Source organism: Papio anubis, chromosome 15 (assembly GCF_008728515.1).
Source record: "Papio anubis isolate 15944 chromosome 15, Panubis1.0, whole genome shotgun sequence".
Taxonomy (NCBI): Eukaryota; Metazoa; Chordata; class Mammalia; order Primates; family Cercopithecidae; genus Papio; species Papio anubis.
Genome location: NC_044990.1, coordinates 11880157 through 11901768, shown reverse-complemented (window position 1 = coordinate 11901768; position 21612 = coordinate 11880157). Strand labels below are relative to the sequence as shown.

Here is a 21612-nt window from a genome sequence, read left to right as displayed (position 1 = left end):
AGTTCATAATTGCACTGCTTTTTCATTTGCTCTGTTTTCTTTGGGACTGTGGATAATTCTTCCCTCAATTTCCAATAGACTCTCAGCAGAAACTTCCCCAGGGAAGTCACATTAGCCTCCAGTATTTTGGGGGGACACACTTCTGGAATCTCCCCTGTTCTGCACTGGCTGATCTTAGTCTGCTGCACATCTGACATCATGGGTCTACAGTTCATCACCCTTTTCCTGGGTTAGACCTGCTCCTTCATAGGTCCCATGTCTTCCTCCTTGTCTTCATCATGTATGTGGCAGTTACCCTCCAATAACTTCCTGAGAAAGGGTTTATGGAAGATTCATTTTTTGGGACTTTGACTCTCATGAATGATTAGCAGTTTAGATAAGTATCAAATTCTAGGCTGGAAATAATTTTCATTCCCTTCCCTGAAGGGCACTCCTCACTAGTCTTTGTGATGCGCTAGAAATGCACTGCTCAGTGTTCCTGCTATAAGGAGCACAGTTGACTGAGGCCATGAGTTGCTATCCCTTTGGATCTACCATTGCAGTTGATCCTGAGATCATGTTTCTCATCGGCTACTCCTAGATGACTAAACATGGCAGGGGAACTAATGCAGGCCCATTTCAGCAAGACGTGGACTCCGCCAATGGGCAGCATTTGTTCAAGGAGTCCCCATCAGCCTGCCTGGGTTGTTCTGAGACCCACAGTGCCAACTGAAACTCTTCCCAGCCCATCCTTCTTCCTGCCCACTGTCCTTCATAGTTGTTGGACACACATCATTATCCAAAGGTTCACTGCCTCCCCTAGCTCCTTCCCCTTTATCCTTTACAATTCTTTCCTCAATAAATTTCTTGTACATCTAATCCTATCCTGATATTTACTTCTTTGGGGACTCTAACACAAGAGGGGTTAGAGAACCAGCTCATTCACTTTGTGGAAGGCAAAGAGAATGCCATTCTAAGTGTTGTGTAGGGGCAGATAGTCCCTTTGCATAAATGGTGCCTCAATTGCTAAATATTTCAACGCAGTAACATGGGGAAATATCCTGGTGGAGAATGCCATTGTAGGTTCAACGATTTAGGCATTCCCTGCTTCCAAGGAGATGGAATTGAATACTTTCTGGTATATTTTATTGAGACTCTACAGAGAGATAATGAGAAACTGAGGGCCAATAGCAAACAGTTAAAGGCTCAATATAAGAACTAGAGCCTTCTCTCCTGCAGTGGAAGAGTAGAGAAACTTAGCAGCAGGCCTAGGACCTGATAGACTAGCAGAGATTTAGGGATGTTTAAATGCTCAGCCAAGGCAGATCAGTTATGCCAAGGTCAAGGCCCTGGTTGGGGAAACCTTGGGATATCTGGAGCTTACAGAGGTGGCCCATCCTTCCCTGGTAAGAGATAGCACTTCCTTATGCTGAAGAGGCCTCTCCCCCCTAAAAAGCAACAGGTGCACCCCTCAGGAGCTGACCGGGCACTAACTACGATTAAGTCCCAGCTTAACCCACCTGGAGACAGCTGGGACTGATAGAGGAGAAAAGATATTATATCCCAATATTGCTTCAAGATTGAGCATGCACTGCACATCCTGAGGAGTAGCACTGGGGTCCTTGACCAAGGAACTGGAACTTAACACAGGACAAGAAGGAATTCATTATCTAGGGAACACTTTCTCCAGAAGTATGTTTTCACAATACAGCAAGGACCCCAGGAGACACGGTAAAGTTGCTGCTAGGGTGGCTCTGAGAAGCCTGTAAAAAGGAATGCCCAATGCTGAGCAGGCGGAAATGCCTGACATTGTTGCCCTAACAGCTGATAAAAGAATCAAGAAGCAGAGAGAAGCTGGCATGCAAGAACCAGTGTATTATGTGAGGTCAAACAACCCACCAGAGGACAGTGTTTCCCAGAAGTCCCAAGTAGGGAGACAGAGCATTCACTGCACCACCAGGAATATGCTCATGGGGGTGCCAATCTCACCGAGACATTCAGTGGGGGCACCGCTCTCCAGGCCAGGGCTCCAGGCCAGGTGTCACAGAGCTGGGCTTGTTGCCACCCACAGGGATGGTCAGATCTTGAAGTTATAGAGGCCAGTGAGTGGTGCTTAACTGCCAGAAGCCAGGGAGTTGTAACGGTGGTTCATAGAGCATGACTACATAAAAAGTGATGACCCCTTGTACAATTCCCCGACTTAGCCAATTTTCCAAGCTATAACTCACTGACTGAAGAGGTGCCCAGGTCCCTGGGAGGCAAGACCCTGCAATACACAGAGGTTTGACTCCCCCAGTTCTTCCCATTCAATATGAAAATGCATATCCTCCAGCTGTAGGAAATTTTCTGGAATTATTTCATGAGTTCCTTTCCTTCTATGTCAGTTACCTAGTGCTGTGAAATAGGCCACCCCCAATTTAGGGAATTGAACTAATAAGAATTTATTGTTTTCCTCTTGCTTCTGTGAGTTAATGGGGCTTGGCTGGGCAAATCCAGTCTTGAGTATGCAGCTAGGGAAGGAACACTGCAAGGGAGAAGGCACTGGGGGGAGACGGAAGGACAGAGGCTAGAGAGAGCCCAGTCCTGCCCATGAACTATACAGTAATCTTTACATACTTATTCATACAGCAGAGACATACCATGAGCTGCCTTTTAATAATCATACATCAACATTTTAATAACCAATTAGTATTCCACTGTATAAGTATACCAATATTCCTCTGATTACCTTAACACATTTAGGTGACCTCCAGTTTTAAAGAATAAACCACCATCTGCGGTAAACTTCCTCTTATCTTTGCACATTGAAGATGAAATTTAATAAGATTAAAAGTTTGAAAATAAACTACAAAAGATGACAGGGATGTCTGGCTTCACAGCAATTCACAAGGTGGGGGGGAAAACCTGAGAGGTTTTAGCTGGCTGCAAACTCATTTGAGTCCGTGGTAAGGGGACAGTCAAAATTGTTAATGCAATCTTGGATGGCATGAACAAAATTCAGTGCCTAACAAGAAATGTAATCACCGAAGTCTCCTCTGAACACCTGGGGCACTGCTTGGTTCTGCACAGCAAATGTTAAGAGAGGCCTTGGAAATTCCCCGGCTTTCTTCTCCAGCTCTTCATCCTTTCCCACCTGATGCTTCAGGTATTCCAAAGGATCTTGTGCTGTGGTGGGAATGGCCACACTGTCTCACCTGCACTGACTTTGCAAGGGATGTTTCCTAGAAGGGCACAATGCCCTTCTCACTTTGTGTGCCCAGCAAGCCAAGCCCAGCAGCAGGGCCCACTACCTATTTTTATAAATAAAGTTTTATTGAAACACAGCTGTGCCCATTCATTAACACATTGCCCATGGTTGCATTCATGCTACAACTACAGAACTGTGTACTAGTTGCAACAGACACTGTAGGAGCTGCAAAGTCTAAAACTTAGCCCTCTATAGAAAAAGTTTGCCAGCCTCTGATCTTACAAGTATTGCTTTCCCTGACTGCTCCCTTACTACCTCCCCAAAATGCTAACCCTATCTCTCCTTTCTTGAAATAGGTACCTAAGCAGGTACTTATTTCTCTTACTGTAATTATTTGACAACTACCTCTCCCCTACTAATCTGTGACATGAGGGCAGGAGTCTTACCTCATCCCTCTTTTTGTGGCAACCTGAGACCTACCACCCTAAACCCCAGTCATTCTCCTAGAGCAAGGGGCAACCCTGCAGAATCAGAGAGAAGCCTTTGTCCTCTGACAGTGCAGAGACTTGGAAATGGCAGCTCCGGCCAGGAAGGAGTAAAAAGGCCCCCCAGGTGAGCAGCCCCCTCACAGCCCATGCCAGGTAGATAGGAGGAAGCTGAACCTCTCGTGCAGCCCAAGCAGTGTACTTTTGGTGAGAAATGTCCACGCTATGAGTTGTGTTTGACCGCAGACAATTTCAGGGAGAATGTAGCTGAGCCCGAAGTGAGAGGCCCCTACCACTGTCCCCGCACCTGTGCAGGGCTGGCATACAGGCCTGAGGGGAACAAGGGGATACAGGTCACTGTGGAAGAACTTGGGACACTGAATAGAAGAAAAGGCAGAGGAAAGAGGACCACATGATGAGAAATCCAAAGAGAAGAGGGGACAGGCAGGGAGGAGGAGCAGCATCCCCAAGAGGCTCTGACAGGGCTTAGAGGCCATGGGCTTGCCTCCCATACCCCCATCCTCCCCTGCAGCTTTGCAGCCGTCCTCTAGACCCTCACGAAAAGAGCCGTACAAATACTCCCACCTCGGGAGCCAGGACTCTGGACTCCCTACAGGGTCCGGCACCGGGAGAACTCCAACCCCTCGTCCTCAGTCCTCTACACCCATCAGCAGGACAATGGTGATGGATGATGAGACAGAGGCAGGTCCCACAGATAACCCTAAACCCTCCTCACTGGGGAGATATGTCGACTTTCCCCTCTCCTCTCCTCCACCTTATCCTCAAACGTCAGAAGACAGAGGCACCTGTTCAAAGGTTACCTTCGTATTCTCAGAATTCAACACCGCACCTGCCTGCCACGGGGGTAAGCTCTCAAGAAACGTTACTAAATGTCCAGGCCCCTCCAAGTCTTCTTGGAGCAGACGTTAGCATGAAGGAGAAAAATCTAGGAAGAACGAAACACACTGGTCTTTGCAAATATGTGAACGATGTCTTGTCAAAAAGTGACTTGCTTTAACCTTTGAAATTCAGGAAGGCAGAGAGACAGTCAGGGAGGAGGCCTGTGCAGCAGCAGGTTCAATATGAAAGACAAGATCAAGTGGGCAACTTGAGAAGAACTGAGTTCCTCCTGCTTCAAAGGGTCAAGCAAAGGCTAACTGACCCCAGGAGAGCCACTGTAAGGAGTTCGTCCTGGGGAGAAGTGTAACCTGGGATTTTCCAGATTCCTTCTGATTCTAACATTCTAATTATCAAATAAAAGTGCACCTATAGACATGGAAATAACATTTGCTTAACCATTATTTTTAAAATTAATGTACATCACTGCTTTCAGTTTGAGTATTTTATCGAGCTATAATGATACCGGTTCATGGATGATGTGACATCTGTACTTCAAACAAAAAATGTTAATAAAAAATCTATTGAAATTGGGGCCACAAAAATTCAATCAATATTCATCTTTGGTTTAGTCAATATATCAAGTTATATCAGTCATAAACTTTAGTATGTATCTTTAACCACCAAGCTAGATCCAGAAAGATACTTGATAATATGTTTCATGTAAAATAGGTTATTTCAAAAATGATTTGATAGTTTTTGGTCAAATGCTATTGAAATAATTTCAAAGAAGAGGCAGATTAAGTAGTTAAGTGTGGCTACCGTGTCTAATGCATTTGTTTAATTCCTTCTAAACTGCTCAAGAGGACCATTTCTCAAGTATTTGCTATTATTATTGATAAATTTATAACTCACTTTTGTAGAGCTTTTTGTATTTTTTCAAAACATGTTGACATATATAAGGTGCTTTTAATTCTCACAATATGCCTGGGAGTTAGGCAATGTGGTAGAGCCTGCTGGTTATCCTAAATGATCTGTTCCCATCTGATTTCAACATAATAGAATCATTCACTGAGCACACGGCTCCTCAGGGGACAATTATTTGCAGACTCCTTTTGACCACGTGACTGAGTTCTGCTCAAGGGACAGTGATAGGTGCAGCTTCCAGGTCAGGCACTTGAGAGGCCACCTTTTCTCGCTTCCTCTCTTTCCTTGTCCACTGGATGAAACTGGGATATGTGCTCTGGAAATCAACAAAGGTCACATACATATCTGCCTAGCAAAATCTTCACTGTTCTTCCTCACTCTTTAAAACTCCTTCCCAGATACTGTGTGAGAGCACACTGCAAGTGCAATATTCCATTTACAAGAAAGAAAATGGACACGTTGAAACCAGAAACATGTATTTCACCTCTCCACTTATGCCTTTATTAAAAATTGTATTTCTTTCCTCTGTGCCAAGCACTGAGATAAGCGCTACAAAGTTTAAAATAAATATGATAGGTAGTCTGTGCTCTTAGAGAGCTGCAACTGAGTAAATGATCCATTCTACCTGTGGTTATTGCAAAATGAAAACATTTGAGTCAAGTCTCTGAAGGGTAAGTAAGAGTTTACCCCAAGATAAAGCAGGGAAAAAGGCATCCTTCGGGTTATCTTCGTACTCAGAATATAGCAAAATAGAGCATATAAAAGTCACATTCTGCTTATCTGTTTAAATATAGACTTCAAGTATAACTTTGCATTTCTGGAGAAAATGTGGATCTCGGACAATTCAATAAGCTGTGTGTTTTTAATCACCTATTATTACTTGTCCTCCCAGTAAGCATGTATTCTATTCTCCTCCTACAGCTAAAATTTCCTTTATGCCTTAAAAAGATAACATTCATTGAAAGAAAGATAACTTTTGCACAAATTAATTATAATAAAATTCCAGTTTAGAGCAATGATATTTTTGAGAATATAATTCAGAAGGCTTCTACGTGCAAAAGCCGTGACTACTACATATTCAGCTGGCACAGTTGAGTGTTCATTCATTTTGCACCTGAGAAGTGCACATTGACATTATTTGAATGCTCAGTAGTTTACGTTTTCCTTCTTTTCTTCAACTCAAAATAACTGGCATTGTTAAAACACTGCTATGATTTTGAAATGATTTTGTTAATTCTTTTCCTATTTTTAAATTTTTTCTTGGACTTGACCATAACCTTCAAAAAACAATGTGTTTCAAAAAGGAGTGATTCAAGCTGTTTGGGAGATATTTTAACTATTTCTGACTAAAGGCACTATTGAATTCAGTAGTATTCTAAAATTTATATTAACTTTCAATCCAGTTGATTATTCTAGTTATGTACAAAATACATTTTTTTGAGATGGAGTTTTGCTCTTGTTGTTCAGGATGGAGTGCAATGGTACGATCTCAGCTCACTGCAACCTCTGCCTCCCATATTCAAATGATTCTCCTGCCTCAGCCTCCCAAGTAGCTGGGATTACAGGCACCTGCCACCATGCCTGGTGAATTTTTTGTACTTTTAGTAGAGACGGGGTTTCACCATGTTGGCCAGGCTGGTCTCGAACTCCTGATCTCAGGTGATCCACCCGCCTCACCCTCACCCTCCCCCTCCCAAAGTGCTGGGATTACAGGTGTGAGCCATTGTGCCCAACCCCAAATACATTTTAAAGAAAGGAAAACTTCTAAAGTATTTCTCAAAAGTGCATCGTATATATAACTTGAGCATATATACAGTAGACAAATCGTTCACACTAATTAGTTGGGGAATAAAAATTCAACCAGCTAACAAAGCCCCTTCCAATATATACTCCTAAAGCTGGCCAGGAGACTTTACCACCTGCCCTTATTCTGAAAACTTAATAACACTTCATGGTGACTACAGATAGCTTTTAACTGGACATTTTCACGATGGAATCATACATTTGATAATGAACCTTAAATTTTCACTGCAGATATCAGAGTCTGCCACATTATGTTTACCTATTTTTTCTTATCGGATTAGGATTGGTATTCTCTGTTCCATTGGAAAGTGGCTAGAAAGACTGACAAGGAGAGAAAATTCTAGTACCATGAATTTATAAAGGTGAAATTAGGCTATTCAGTAAACCAGAAGCCACCTGCTGAGCACCAAGGGAGGGCAAGGTGCCATTTTCCGAGATACAGATGAAGTGAACAGGATTACCCCAGCTAGTGAAGGGGTAAAAGGGAGACAAATGGTTAATTAAAGGGAAGAGTGTGGGAGGAGGCATCTGAGCAAAGCGAAGTCCTGCGTGGGATGCCATAAAAGGAAGAGATGGCATTCAGGCATGGGGCCCAAGGGAGCATGTGAGCTGGCTCTGGAAGAACAAGTGGGATTTGAACAAGCAAGGACTCTGTCTGGCCCACCCATAATGTCACCCTGTAGAGCATCCATCATGGCACACTGCAGGGGGCAAGGCAGAAGTAAGAACCCCAGGAGTGAGGCTCTTCCCATTACCCAAGCAAGGTTGGACGGTGTCTTGCAGTTCCATCATAGTCATAGACAAGGAGAGAAGTGGTTTGATTCTGGACACATTCTGAAGGTAGGTGGAGCTGCAGGATTTGTTGATGGATTAGAAACAAGATATGAAAAAGGTGAGTAGTTAAGATTCGGGGTCCAACAACTGGAAGAGTAAAGTCACCATAACAGAGAAGGGGAAGCAGGAGTTTAGTATGGGATGTGTTCGACGTGACATGCCCATTAGACATCCACGTAGAGAAGGCAGTTGTCTATGCAAGTCTGACGGTCAGCAAAACCTGGGTGGAGACTCAAAATCCAGTCATCAGGATGCGGCGGTATTCAAAGCCATGGCCTAGAGTGAATCTAGACAGAGCCCTGGGCCCTCCACTATTTACAGGCAAGGTGAGGAAGAACAAGCAAAGGAGAGTAAAAGGGAATTGTCAGGGCGCTGAGAGGAGAAGCAAGGGAGAGCCAGGGCCTGAAAGCCAAATTGAGGAAATGTTCAAGAGAGAAGTGAAGGCTTCAACAAACACTGCAGACAGATGGGCGGAGACCTGTGCACTGACGCTAATGCTCAACAGTGCCCAGATTAATATCTCCTAGCCCTACTTCCTTATGTGAAAGAAGCTGTCTTTTTCACACGTTCCTTGCACAAATGTCTACAAGAATCTCAGGCGGTGAGGGGAGTCAACGGTGAGGAATGGGAACACGTGTATTTCCAACTTGATTCTAATCCTCTTAGAACCCATATACAGAATAAAGACTCAGAGGCACTGCTGGCGCTGAACTCTCCAACTTCAGTCCCTAGTGCTGATTTCAGGGGACATTAAGAACTTTCTTTCAAGAGCTGTGAAGGCTGAGCAGTTGGTCTTCAAGTCCAAGAGAAAAGGTGTGTCCTCCTGGATTACACTCAAATGAGCAAAGCAGCCTGAGCTCCAAGCTCTCTGTAGGAGACCTCTCTCTCTCTCTCTCTCACTTTCTCTCTCTCCTCGCTCTCTCTCTCTTTCTCTCTCTCTCTCACACACACACACCCCATTTTTGCCAAGGCTCACTCCAGTATGAGGAACCCACAAAGAACACCAAGACCTCCATTCTGAGCAGGGCCTCCATTATTTGTCCTGCCATTTGTTTGTTCTGCCTCATGTCCTCCAGGCCATCAATGATTCTCGACTCTCTGGTGGGGGTCAAGCTTCCCATCATCCCATGGGATCTCCTTAGCCCATTTGTAAATTAGTGGAAACACAGAGGGAGTGAGGGAAGGGTGCTAGCCTGTCTTTATCCTTCGCCAACATCAGATTCCGGAACAAAACTGGCCCCTAAGTCTGTGCAGCAGCAATGTCTAAGTCCCAGCTAAAATGCCCTGTTATCAAAATCTGCAGAATATGTTTTATCTTTTTCAGGTAAGCTCAAATGTTTCTATCCTCCCTTCCCCCGACCCCCACATACGCACCAAGAAATGTCATTGAAAACAGAATGAAAGTATCTCATACAACAAAATTCATTCAAGATACTGTCTTTGACAATGGGAACTCAATTCTGAATAAGATACAGGAATGACTAAACACCAAACTGAAAGAAATTTGAAAGCAAAATTAATATTTTATACCAACTAACAGTTTGTTTGCAGCATCAGCAAAATCAAGCATTCACCTGTTACTAATTTCCTCTAAATACAAAGTCCACTGCATTTCTAGGAAGGATGGTTAGTGTTTGGCAAATTTTTTGTGTTAAGTGTTGAAAAATATAACTGAGAAGTTAATCAGAGGACCACGATTAGGCACAAAGATCTAAAACATGTTGATTATTTAAAACACCAGAGCTCCAGAGAGCATGCAAGTCTTTATCTTATAATAAAATGATCCTATAAGTCACTATAATAACAACTGACTACTTTGTATACACGAGTTTATCCTAGGGACTCTAAAAATAGAACTTGTAGGATTTAAATCTAAAGTAAAGATTTTACAGGCATGATCTATTAGATCCTCCAGCTGATCCATTTATTTGCTTCCAGTATGAACTGATAACTTGCTTATGTTTTCTTCAAAAAGTGAGACCATTCTTCCCATAGTTTTTCTATCACCAACCATACACTGGTGGTCTTTAGGGTTTTTCAGTTCCATAAAAGGATTGAAAGAGTGTAAGAATCACTGCTCTAAAGTACCCTTATGAAAAGACATACGTAAGTATGAAATCACAAAAATCACAATGTGTTTCCAAACAAATCCAACATTCTTTTCTGGCCAGTAGCAGCAAACAGGTTTTCTGGAACTGACATAAAATCTAATTTAGCCATTATTACAACATTACCAGCAGCTCAGAGCACTAAGTTACCTCAATATCCCAGTAGTGCTCTGCCCATATTATCTATGACTTTAATTAAAAGTGTTTAGAAATGGTTTTCATACTGACTTTGTTCAGAATATGTGGCTGAATTCTAAATTTAAAAATAGGTCTTCCAGTAGGCCCACAAGACATCAAAATTGGGTACCAAAAGCTGTACATTTAAACACTTTTATTAAAATGTTTATACATGTACATAAAATATTTTATTGTGACACAAAATTCTGTACAAAGTGTACTAACAACTGACATGATTGTAAATGAATCCCCAAAACAATGGTACCTAAATTTGAACACTAAGGAGAAAACAATGGTACCTAAATTTGAACACTAAGGAGAAAAAAGGAGGAAGAAATACTTGAGACAACTTTACCATGGCATATAAATATTTCTTGCTGTCAAAATTAATAAAATCTTTTGCACAGGGGTGTTACAATTAATTTTATCAGGCTAACAATGTCATAAGTGAGGAACCCTTTCAACTGTAGAGAGCACTGAGGAAACACAGGTGTGGTAGAACAATCTACAGTTGTTTCTGCGTTTCTATGACTAGCTTTGTTTGAGGTTGTATAAAGTGGTCTTCACACCCCTGGTGAATAAGTTTGGTGGAAGCAGAGTTCCCTACCCTACCGCAGAAGGGACCTCCAAACACAGTTTAAAGCTGACTCTCGGGGAGCTGTGTTTTGACATTTTCACAACAGTGTGAATTTGTGCCACAAGCAAGACAGATCTTATTGGATTAACACTGAACTCGTGACATCTCCACAGACAGTAATTCTCTCTGTGCAGCTTAAGAACAAACGTGTTTCTTTCATCCACCCTGCTCATTCTCTCCTGTAGTTTCCCCTAGCAAATCCTCCCCGCCATCACCTCTAGGAATTCCTCTGCACCCAGAGAAAGGAGTTCCTTTCCTCACTGCTGAAATCGATTCCCACTTCCTTTCCACAGATGGACTCCAAGGGGCACTCACTCATGTGCCCACTGAGGGATTTCTCTCCTAATTCCTCACTTTCCAACGGAAGTCAGAGCTGCTCAGTTTCCCCCTGGTGACCACAAACACGTGTCCAACTGAAGCCTCGTCTGGGGGAATCTCAGTTCCCACACTTCCCCCTGGCCCCACCTGGGGCCCTCTGTCTCCCCTGCGTGGCCCTCCGCCTGGCCCCTCGCACTCACCAGGAGGAGGTTGTGCGCCACCAGGTACCCAAGCCGCGGGCTGCCCCGGATGCCGGGGGCCAGGCGCCCGGTGGCGTAGCCGTGCCAGGCCACGACGTAGGGGTTGTCGATGGTGATCCAGTACTTGACCTGGCCGCCGAAGTGGCGGAAGCAGAGCTCCGCGTAATCCCTGAAGTGGTCGGCCAGGGCGCGGTTGGCCCAGCCGCCGTAGGCGTCCTGCAGGCGCTGGGGCAGGTCCCAGTGGTACAGGGTGACCACCGGCTGCACGCCCAGCTCCCGCAGCCGCTCCAGCAGGCGCCGGTAGTAGCGGAGCCCCTCGCGGTTGGGGACGCCCGCGCTGCCATTGGGGAGCACCCGTGCCCACGAGATGGAGAAGCGGTAGTGGGTGACCCCGAGCTCGCGCAGCGCCTCCGTGTCGCGGAAGACGTTGTTGTAGCTGTCGCTGGCCACGTCCCCGGTGGCGGGCTGCAGCGGCGACGGCGCGCCCGACGGCACATTGGCGATCCGGGAGTCTCCCGGGGGTGCCAAGGGGTGGTGGGTGAACGTGTCCCAGATGGACGCACCCTTGCCGTGCTGCTGCCAGCCGCCCTCGGTCTGGTAGGCGGCGCTGCCCACGGCCCAGAGGAAGCCGTCGGGGAAGGTGCCCTGGAAGAGGCCCGCGGCCTCGGGGGCGGGAGGGCGCGCAAAGCGGGCCCAGGTCTGCGCGCCGTCGCCCGGCTCCGCGCGCAGGCGGCGGCCGCCCAGGGCCAGCAGCACCAGCAGCAGCGACAGCGGCCGGCTTGGCGGCAGCCATGGTGGCCTGTGAGGCTGGCCCGGGCATCGCTGGGGCAAGCCGGGGCCCAGCCTTGGCCTCCTTTATGCCAGCCCTGCAGCGCCGCCCGCCCCGCCCGGCCTTACCCAGCTCCCGGCTGGCTCCGCTGGCAATAATTACCTGAGCCGGGCCTGCCTCCGCCCTGTCACACCGGTGAGAGCCTTGAGGAGGGGAGTCCCAAGGAGGGCGCGGCAGTGGAAGGTGCTAAATGTCGTAGCGGACGTGGAGAAGGCACCTGTTTCTCCCATATCCCGGGAGCCGCGCAGGACGTTTCGGGGACGCTCAGGTTCATTCTCTTTGCCGGCCGCGCGTCCTCCGAGATCAGCCCTGGAGCGGCTTCGTCTGGGAGAAAAGGCGCCGACCAACTAGCCCCGACTTGGGCGCGGGATCCAGCCGGGCCCTGGAGGAGCGCGCGATTGGGGAAGCACCTGCTCTCACTTTTCCCCCACTCGGAGGCCCAGAGAAGCTCCGGCTGGACATTGCTGGAGCCAATTAGGGACTGGCCGGAATCCTAGAGGGACGGCCAGGTGGGACAGCCAAGGGGGAACTTCACCGTGTGCTGAGAGAAAGGGATTCCCCGCTTAGGTGAGATGCTCGCCGGGAGACTAGCCCACGCGCACCCCTCTTTCGAGGAAGACAAAGTAGATTTATGGGTTGCGTTGGGACTGGGGTTTTACTCTCCCTTTTACTGTTACCTTTTAATCATTTCAAACCAGCACTCTGTCTTTGATTAGATCTATCGGAATTCCCTGGTGAACTTAAAATCACAGTTGTTGATTGTTCTCCTGAAAAACCAAACACCAAGTTTCCAATTTTGAGTAAATCTCATTCACCTTTATTATCCTTTGGCATCTGTGTTAGCTTTCGGCTCTGACTTAGCAGGTAATCTGTGCAAAGTTGTGCGCACAGCCGTGCTGGAGCGGGAGGTCCCTGGGTCCCACATTTGCCATCTGAGCTGTGGAGGGAAAGGGGAGGGGGGATTTAGCAGGAACACCCATTCCCATCCTCTACAATACAATGGAGCCATGACGTTTTTCCTGTTGCCAAAGAGCCCTTTTGACAGAAATTGCAGAGCCACGGTGTCCATTTGGATGTGGGTAGAAAGGATTGTGAATAACCGAGATACAGTTGGTGGAGACTGAGAAGGTCTACGCTCCACCTTTGTGATTTGGGATTTGGGGCAGGAAACCTCTGTAAGCCTAAGTTTCTTCGTCTATAAAATAGGGGTGTCCTGTCTGCCCTGCCGCCTCGGAGGCTTGTGAAGTGCAACGAAAAACTGCGCAAAGTGACTCAAAGATAGAAAGAAAGCCTAGACAAGTGAAGGCTCTTGCTAATATCTCTACCTTCCTATCCAGTAAGTCGTGCCTCAGTTTCCTCATCCCTACACGTGTGTTGAATGACTAAGATCCTCACAGAGGTGCATCCATTCTCCCAGTGATCTATGTTCCCCGCATTATTTCATACAAATTTAAAGGCAATAAAATTTTAAATGTTGCAGATGAAGGTGCTTTTATTAACTCCCCTGAAATATAAGCACAAATTTATTCCAGTATTTTATGAAATATTCCCAACTCCAGCTAGCATATATTATCATGATTAGTAAGATTAAGCCTTCAGATTGAAACAGACTTACTGCCATTTTGTTAAATGTGGCATTTACATTTTTTCAATAAATACGAAATAGCAAACCATGACACTTCAGCAATTTTCAAAAATTACAGCACACAACTTCACTGTCACACTCTCTTCCAGCTAGATTTTAAAAAGCTACATCTACATGGAGTTCACATTTCCCTTCTAGAACTGAAAATTGGAGTGTTTGTTGGGTTGTAGCTTGTTAAGTTTCAATTAGAAATGCTTCATGGGTCTCATGGAAAATCGCTTAAGCTAAGTATTTATTTATTGATGTATGGTCTGTTTGCTCAGGGCAGATTTTATCTATTGCTATTTTTACTTGACCATCAGCATTTTTTTTAAATTTTAAAGCAGTGATTAAAAAGCAGGACCAAGTTAACTAAACGTTTCACATCTGAAATTTGTCTATCACACAGGCACATGCATCTCATAGCTTTAAGCATTCAAAGACATGTTCCCAGATGATTATTCATTTATTAACAATAAAGATTATATGATGATTAAACTTTATTTCCAGAACTTTCTGTTTATTAGAGTTCTGTTCATGGTTATTAAGTTCTGGGTTCCACAAGTGTGAATAAGTTAGTGCTGCTTTTTTTTTTTTTTTTTTTTGTTGTTGTTGTTGATGCAAATTGTTAATTTCACTTTTTTTTCTGAGACAGAGTCTTGCTCTGTCGCCCAGGCTGGAGTGCAGTGGTGTGATCTCTGCTCACTGCAACCTCCACCTCCTGAGTTCAAGCAATTCTCCTGTCTCAGCCCCCCCAGGTAGCTGGGATTATAGGGGCGTGCCACCACACCTGGCTAAATTTTGTATTTTTAGTAGAGACAGGGTTTCACCATGCTGGCCAGGCTGGTCTCGAACTCCTGACCTCCTGTGATCCACCTGCCTCGGCCTCCCAAAATGCTAGGATTACAGGCATGAGCCACTGTGCCCGGCCTAGTGCTGCTTTTTATTTATTTTGGCTTTACTTTGGTTTTTATTTTTTACAACCACCTTCAAACATCTGAAACTTGGGTTTCAAATGCAAATAAGAGATTAATTACTTGCTATGCTTTGAACATGAAGGTGAAGTTATTGATGCATCAAAGAAAAGGACATTGTAAATTTATTTACTGGCTTTCATTTTGGTGATGATTTCAACACTAAAAGTGGTCAATCTGATCAACTTTTCCTCCATTCTCCACATTCCTTCATCCCGTGGCTTCACACCTGTTCTCTTTCCTATCATGTTCCCACGACTATGGGAGCCTTTTAACACCAGTGGAACAGAAGGAGATGCACTGATTCACATGCACCCAAACAGAACACCAATCCCACAAGCTCTCAGCTCACCGGTCGCAGACATTCACCTTCTACAGGCAGAGTTTTATTTCACAGAGCTACAACTATGGGCAAGATAACAATGAGCTGTGTGGAGACTTCAAAACATAGAGGACAACCTCTGAGCTCAAAGACAACATCCAATTAAAGAAAAGATAAAGAAAGATGAAAACAAATAAGTTATTTGATTATGCTGTGTTAATAAATGACCCATAGAATAATTGTTAGAGAAATTCAGAAGAAGAAATTACTTTGAGTTGCTTGGAAAAGTTTTACAGAGAAAAAAAATGACAATATCTGGGGTTTAAAGAGTAAAACTCGCACAAAGACCTGGAGGGAAGGAATCAAGAGATGTAAACACTGAAGAAAAAAAAAATGTTCACAGTGTATTTGTGGTGAAAAGAAACGGTTTTTGTGTGCAAGGAAATAATGGACTGAAATGCTGTAGTCCCAGCACCTAGAATCGCGCTGAGCACAAAACAAGTGTTTGTTTAATGAGTAAATGAAAGTAGAGTTTCATTTGTCCAGTTAACAAAATACACAAGTATTCCCTGACCTCCTCTTTTTAAAACTAATTAATTAATTTTTAACTGACAAAAAATTATATATATTTTCATGTACAGCATGTTGCTTTAAAATATGTACACATTTGTAGAGTGGCTAAATCGAGCTAATAAACATATGTATTACCTCACATACGTATCTTTTTTGTGGTAAGAAGACTTAAAATCTGGCCACGTGCAGTGGCTCACACCTGTAATCCCAGTACTTTCGGAGGCCAAGGCAGGCGGATCACCTAAGGTCAGGAGTTCAAGACCAGCCTGACCAACATGGTGAAACCCCGTCTCTACTAAAAATACAAAAATTAACCGACATGGTGGTGGGTACCTGTAATCCCAGCTACCCAGGAGGCTGAAGCAGGAGAATTGCTTGAACCCAGGAGGCAGAGGTCAGAAAGGACAAGATCATGCTCTACCCAGCTGGGCAAATAGAGCAAGATTATGTTTCAAAAAAAGGAAAGGAAAGGAAAGGAGAGGAGAGCAGAGGAGAGCAGAGGACAGGAGAGGGGGGGGGAGGGGAAAGGGAAGGGGAAGGGAGGGGGAGAGGGAGGGGAGGGGAGGAAGAAGGAAGAAGGAAGGAAGGAAGGAAGGAAGGAAGGAAGGAAGGAAGGAAGGAAGGAAGAAAGAAAGAAAGAAAGAAAGAAAGAAAGAAAGAAAGAAAGAAAGAAAGAGAAAAAAAGAATACTTAAAATCGACTCTATTAGAGATTTTCAAAAATACAATATATTGTTATTAACTACAGTCACCATGTGGCACTATAGATCTCTTGGCTTATTCCTCCATCTAATTGAAATTTTGCATCCTTCAAGCAATATCTTCCCAGCCCTCCACTCCCACATCTCATCTTTTGGCAACCATCATTCTCCTCTCTGCTTCCGTGAGTTCAACTTTTTCAGATTTCACATATAACTGAGATCATGCAGTATTTGTCTTTCTGTGCCTGTATCAGGGAAAACCCCCACCCCTGACATTCAACGTGGGTTCTTTTCTATTTCCCTAAGTGGCAGCTGGTCTGAGAAATAAAGGGAAAGAATACAAAAGAGAGAAATTTTAAAGCTGGGTGTCTGGGGGAGACATCACATGTCAGCAGGTTCCATGATGCTCCCTGAGCCATAAAACCAGCAAGTTTTTATTAGAAATTTTCAAAAAGGGAAGGAGTGTACGAATAGGGTGTGGGTCACAGAGATCACATGCTTCACAAGGTAATAAAATATCACAAAGCAAATGGAGGCAGGGCAAGATCACAGGGCCACAGGACAGGGCAAAATTAAAATTGCTAATGAAGTTTTGGGCACGCATTGTCATTGATAACATCTTATCAGGAGACAGGGTTTGAGAGCAGACAACCTGTCTGACCAAAATTTATTAGGTGGGAATTTCCTCATCCTAATAAGCCTGGAAGTGCTACAGGACACAGGGGCTTATTTCATCCCCTCATCTTCGACTGTAAAAGACAGCAGCCCCCAAAGGGGCCATTTCAGAGGCCTACCCTCAGGGGCCATTCTCTTTCTCAGGGATGTTCCTTGCTGAGAAAAAGAATTCAGCGATATTTCTCCTATTTGCTTTTGAAAGAAGAGAAATATGGCTCTGTTCTGCCCGGCTCACTGGCAGTCAGAGTTTAAGGTTATCTCCCTTGTTCCCTGAACATTGTTATCCTGTTCCTTTTTCAAGGTGCCCAGATTTCATATTGTTCAAGCACACATGCTCTACAAACAATTTGTGCAGTTAACGCAATCATCAAAAGGTCCTGAGGCGACATACACCCTCCTCAGCTTATGAAGATGATGGGATTAAGAGATTAAAGTAAAAACAGGCATAGAAAATCACAAGGGTATTGATTGGGGAAGTGATAAGTGTCCATGAAATCTTCACAATTTATGTTCAGAGACTGCAGTGAAGACAGGCGTAAGAAATTATAAAAGTATTAATTTGGGGAACTAATAAATATCCATGAAATCTTCACAATTGATGTTCTTCTGCCATGGCTTCAGCCAGTCCCTCTGTTCAGGGTCCCTGACTTCCCGCAACAGCCTGGCTTATTTCACTTAACATAATGTCCTCCAGGTTCATCTATGTCATCACAAGTGACAGAATTTCCTTTTTTTGTAAGGCTGACTATTCCATAGTAGATATATGCCACATTTTCTTTATCCATTTGTTCATCAATACTTAGATTGAATCATTATCTTGGCTATTGTGAATGGTGATACAGTAAACACAGCAATGCACATATTCCTTAGGCATACTGATTTCATTTCCTTTGGATATATACCCATAATAGGAATTAGGAATGCTGAGTCATATGGTGATTTTTTTTTTTTTTTTTTTTTTTTTTAAGACATGATAACACTCTGTCCCCCAGGCTGGAGTGCAATGGCACAATCTCGAATCACTGCAGTCTCAAGTCCCTGGGGCTCAAGCAATCCTCCCACCTCAGTCTCCCCAAGTAGCTGGGACTACAGGCATGTACCACCATGCCTGGCTATTTTTTCTATTTTTTGTAGAGATGAGGTTTTGCCATGTTGCCTGGGCTGATCTCAAACTCCTGCGCTCAAGCAATCTGTCCACCTTGACTTCCCAAAGTGCTGGGATTACAGGCACGAGCCACCATGCCCTACCATAGTGGTTCTATTTTTAAATTTTTGGATGAACCTCTATATTGTTTTTTGTAATGGCTAAATTAATTTACATTCCCACCAATGGCATACAAGGATTTTCTTTTTTTTCTATCTTGTCAACACTTGTTATCTTTCTTTTTTTTATATAATAACCATTGTAATTAGGGTGAGGTGATATCTCATTGTGGTTTTAATATGCATTCCCCTGATGACTAGTGATGTTGAGCATTGTCTTCATAGATTTGGCCATTTCTCCTTTTGGGAAATATCTACTCAGATCCTTTGCCCATACTTTAATTGGGTTCTTTGCTTTCTTGCTATTGAGTTGTTTGAGTTACTTATATATTTTGGATATTAAACCCCTTATCAGATGTATGGTTTGCAATTCTGTAGGCTGTCTCTCCAATCTATTGACTTTTCCTTGGCTGTGCTTTTCCTCCTCTTCTACCTATCTCCCTGCTTGTTACTCTGCTACAGCCACACTGGCCTCCTAGTTGTCCTTGGAACAAGCCAAACTTATTCCTAGCTTTGGCACCTTTGACTTGCCCTGCGCCATCTCTGGAATGCTCTTCGTGGAACCATTTGTCTCTCCTCAGTCTGCTCCCAGACAAAAAGCATATCCTTAACCTTCTCTGATCTCTCTGTCCAAATTAGTTACCCTAGTTCTTCTCAACTACAGTACCCTGTTTAGTTTTCTCATAGAGCTTATGACTGTCTCAAATTATCTTGTTCATTTACTTGTTTATTTCCTTTATCCCCCATAAGAACGTAAACTCCATAATAATGGACATATGGCCTTTTATTTGAGAGATCTCCAGTACCTAAGAGATGGTACCCATCCACTGCAGGTGCTCTATACGTATTTGTGGAATGAAGGAATGGATGAATGAACCCATTGGTAGGGAATGGATTGCTCTACCTCAGGGCCAAAACAAAATGTTGAGGATTCTAAAGCCACAACCTGGCTTAGGAAAAGAGCCTGTGATTGATTAGTAATGTCTGCTCTGAGCACAGAAAGGGAAAGTGGTCACAACACCATATTTGACATCCTACATGGAACTACGGTAGGCCATGGCCTGAGCCTACTCTACTGAAAAACTTCAGGAAGAACTGATGTTACAACAATAAGCAGAACACAAAACTATGTAACTATGGAATAGCTTACTTGCCAACATTCCCCACTTCTCCCAGTACACCTCTAATAAGCCCAAAAGGATTAAGAAGGATTAACACTGGAGTTCTGAGCTTCTCTGATCTAGCAAATTCCTCATTCCACAGAGATTTCCAGAACTATCAAATACCAGGCACACCTTTGTGAAGGACTAGGGAGGCATCAGGGAGCCACTTCCACCTACTGGTATCCTCATTCTTCTTATTTGCAAGCAAGAGAAATGTGGAAGTGATTTACATTCCAAGATTTGAAGTCCAAACCTGTAAGAGCCCAACTCAACTCAGGAGCCACTGAGGGCTTTTAAGTAGTAAAGTTACAATGTCAAATTGTAGTATGCCTCAACTTGTTTTAAGACAGAGCCAATATTAATTAACGAATCTATTGATTTGACAGTGACAGGCAGGATTAATTAAAAGAGGAGATGCTAGAACCTGAAAGACCACTTTGAAAGCAACTACAGTACCTGGATAATATAAGTTAAGAAAGGCTTATACCTAGCATGGTGAAAATTGTAAAGAAACGGAAGGGAAAGATGTAAGGCAATTCAAAAAAAGACTAATTGAACATGAGAGAGAAGAGCAGATGAAAGACTAAAAGGTGATTTTAATGTTTTGAGCTTAATCAAAAATAAAAATAAGACTATATATATATATTTAAGTACATTCAGAAGTATAACTAATTTGAGCAACAGATAAATTCACTGTTAAATATGTTGAATTTGAGTGTCACTCATTACAAGTGAAAATATTAACTGTATAATAGAACAATAGAATTGAAGCCAGGAGGCAGTTACAGTCTGGGAATTTGGACCAGAAACATTGATACGAGGCTAGCGGATAAGATGAGGGTATTAAAAAAGAAACAACTAAAAGCCAAGGACTGAGCCTTGGCATATGTCTCCATTGAGTTGGATGGGTGGGGTAGAGGAAGAAAGGAGTCCAAACAAAGTGAGCCCACAGAGGAGTTCCAGAAGTCACAGGATGAAGTGTTTTTCAAACTTAGGAGATGAGTATTTTTAAAAGAGGAGATGATGAAACTTGTTGAGAAAAGACAACTGACCTAGAAGTTAGTTCATTTGGTGACTTTGGAGACAGATTTTTAGTTGTAATGGGGACTGAAGCCAGATTACAATGTAAGTCATTAATGAGAGTCTGTGGGTGGCAAGAAAACAAAGGCCACAGATGTACACTTTTCTGAGAAGTTTGCCAGTGGAAGGAGTAAGAAAGAATGTCACTTGCGGGGTTAGCAGAGTTCAGAGAAAATTTTTTCAAGATGGGGAACTCTGCACATACTTTTGTGCTGAGAAGGAAAGGTTAAGGAAAATGAGAATTGGGAGTTTCAAGGGGAAGATGAAGCAAAATAGCCTAACTAGCACCAGCTGTGATCTAAAGTAGCTGATTGTAAACTTTTAGTGTCCCAAGATGTTAAACCTGGAACCAGTAAGAAGACCAGAAAAACAAGAGGATGCAGCTGGAATGCTGTCATGGTGCAGAAGGAAATATAAGCCAGTGCATCAGGGATGGTGGACAAGAAGCTACTAAAAAGGTCACAAAAAGGAGGTCCAAAAAGACATTAAGACAACTGCAAATAGGTTCTCAGGAAGATACAGTTCTGCAGAGCTCCCTGTAGCTAAAGTAGACTGTGGAGCCACTAGATTCAATTCTTGTTGCTTCTGCAATCTGGGAAATCTGATTGTTCCTGGGTGGCTGCATCTGTTCCAAGTGGAGCAGGAAGCCAAGAGCTTGGATCCTGCACTCACCATCACCTGCCATGTCTTCCTAAGTAATACCTCTGCCTCCATAGCCTGATGCTGATTTGGACACTAACTAAACATGCCCTGATACAAGGCTTCTCTCTAGATGCTGGGAATAGGCTCATCAGGGACATGGGGCATTGAATTACTGGAGTCAAGATGTTTCTATTCCCTTTGTCTCTCAAAAATTTCCCCAAATACAATGAGGAGAATAACAGATACATCTATTTTCAATGAAACTGAGAGGGGTT

At 43.8% G+C, this 21612-nt stretch overlaps 1 protein-coding gene across 1 annotated transcript in view; it reads right to left on the bottom strand.

Annotated features, from left to right (window-relative positions):
- Positions 1-21380, bottom strand: part of KL (klotho) — a 53819-nt gene extending 32439 nt beyond the window's left edge. Inside the window, exons 1-3 of the mRNA XM_031655756.1 lie at positions 21216-21380; positions 12455-12814; positions 11493-12314 (exon numbers count right to left, since the gene is read on the bottom strand). Coding sequence (XP_031511616.1) covers positions 11493-12314; positions 12455-12814; positions 21216-21380 — 1347 coding nt within the window. The remainder of the gene's footprint in view (positions 1-11492; positions 12315-12454; positions 12815-21215) is intronic.
- Between the last annotated feature and the right edge of the window lie 232 nt (positions 21381-21612).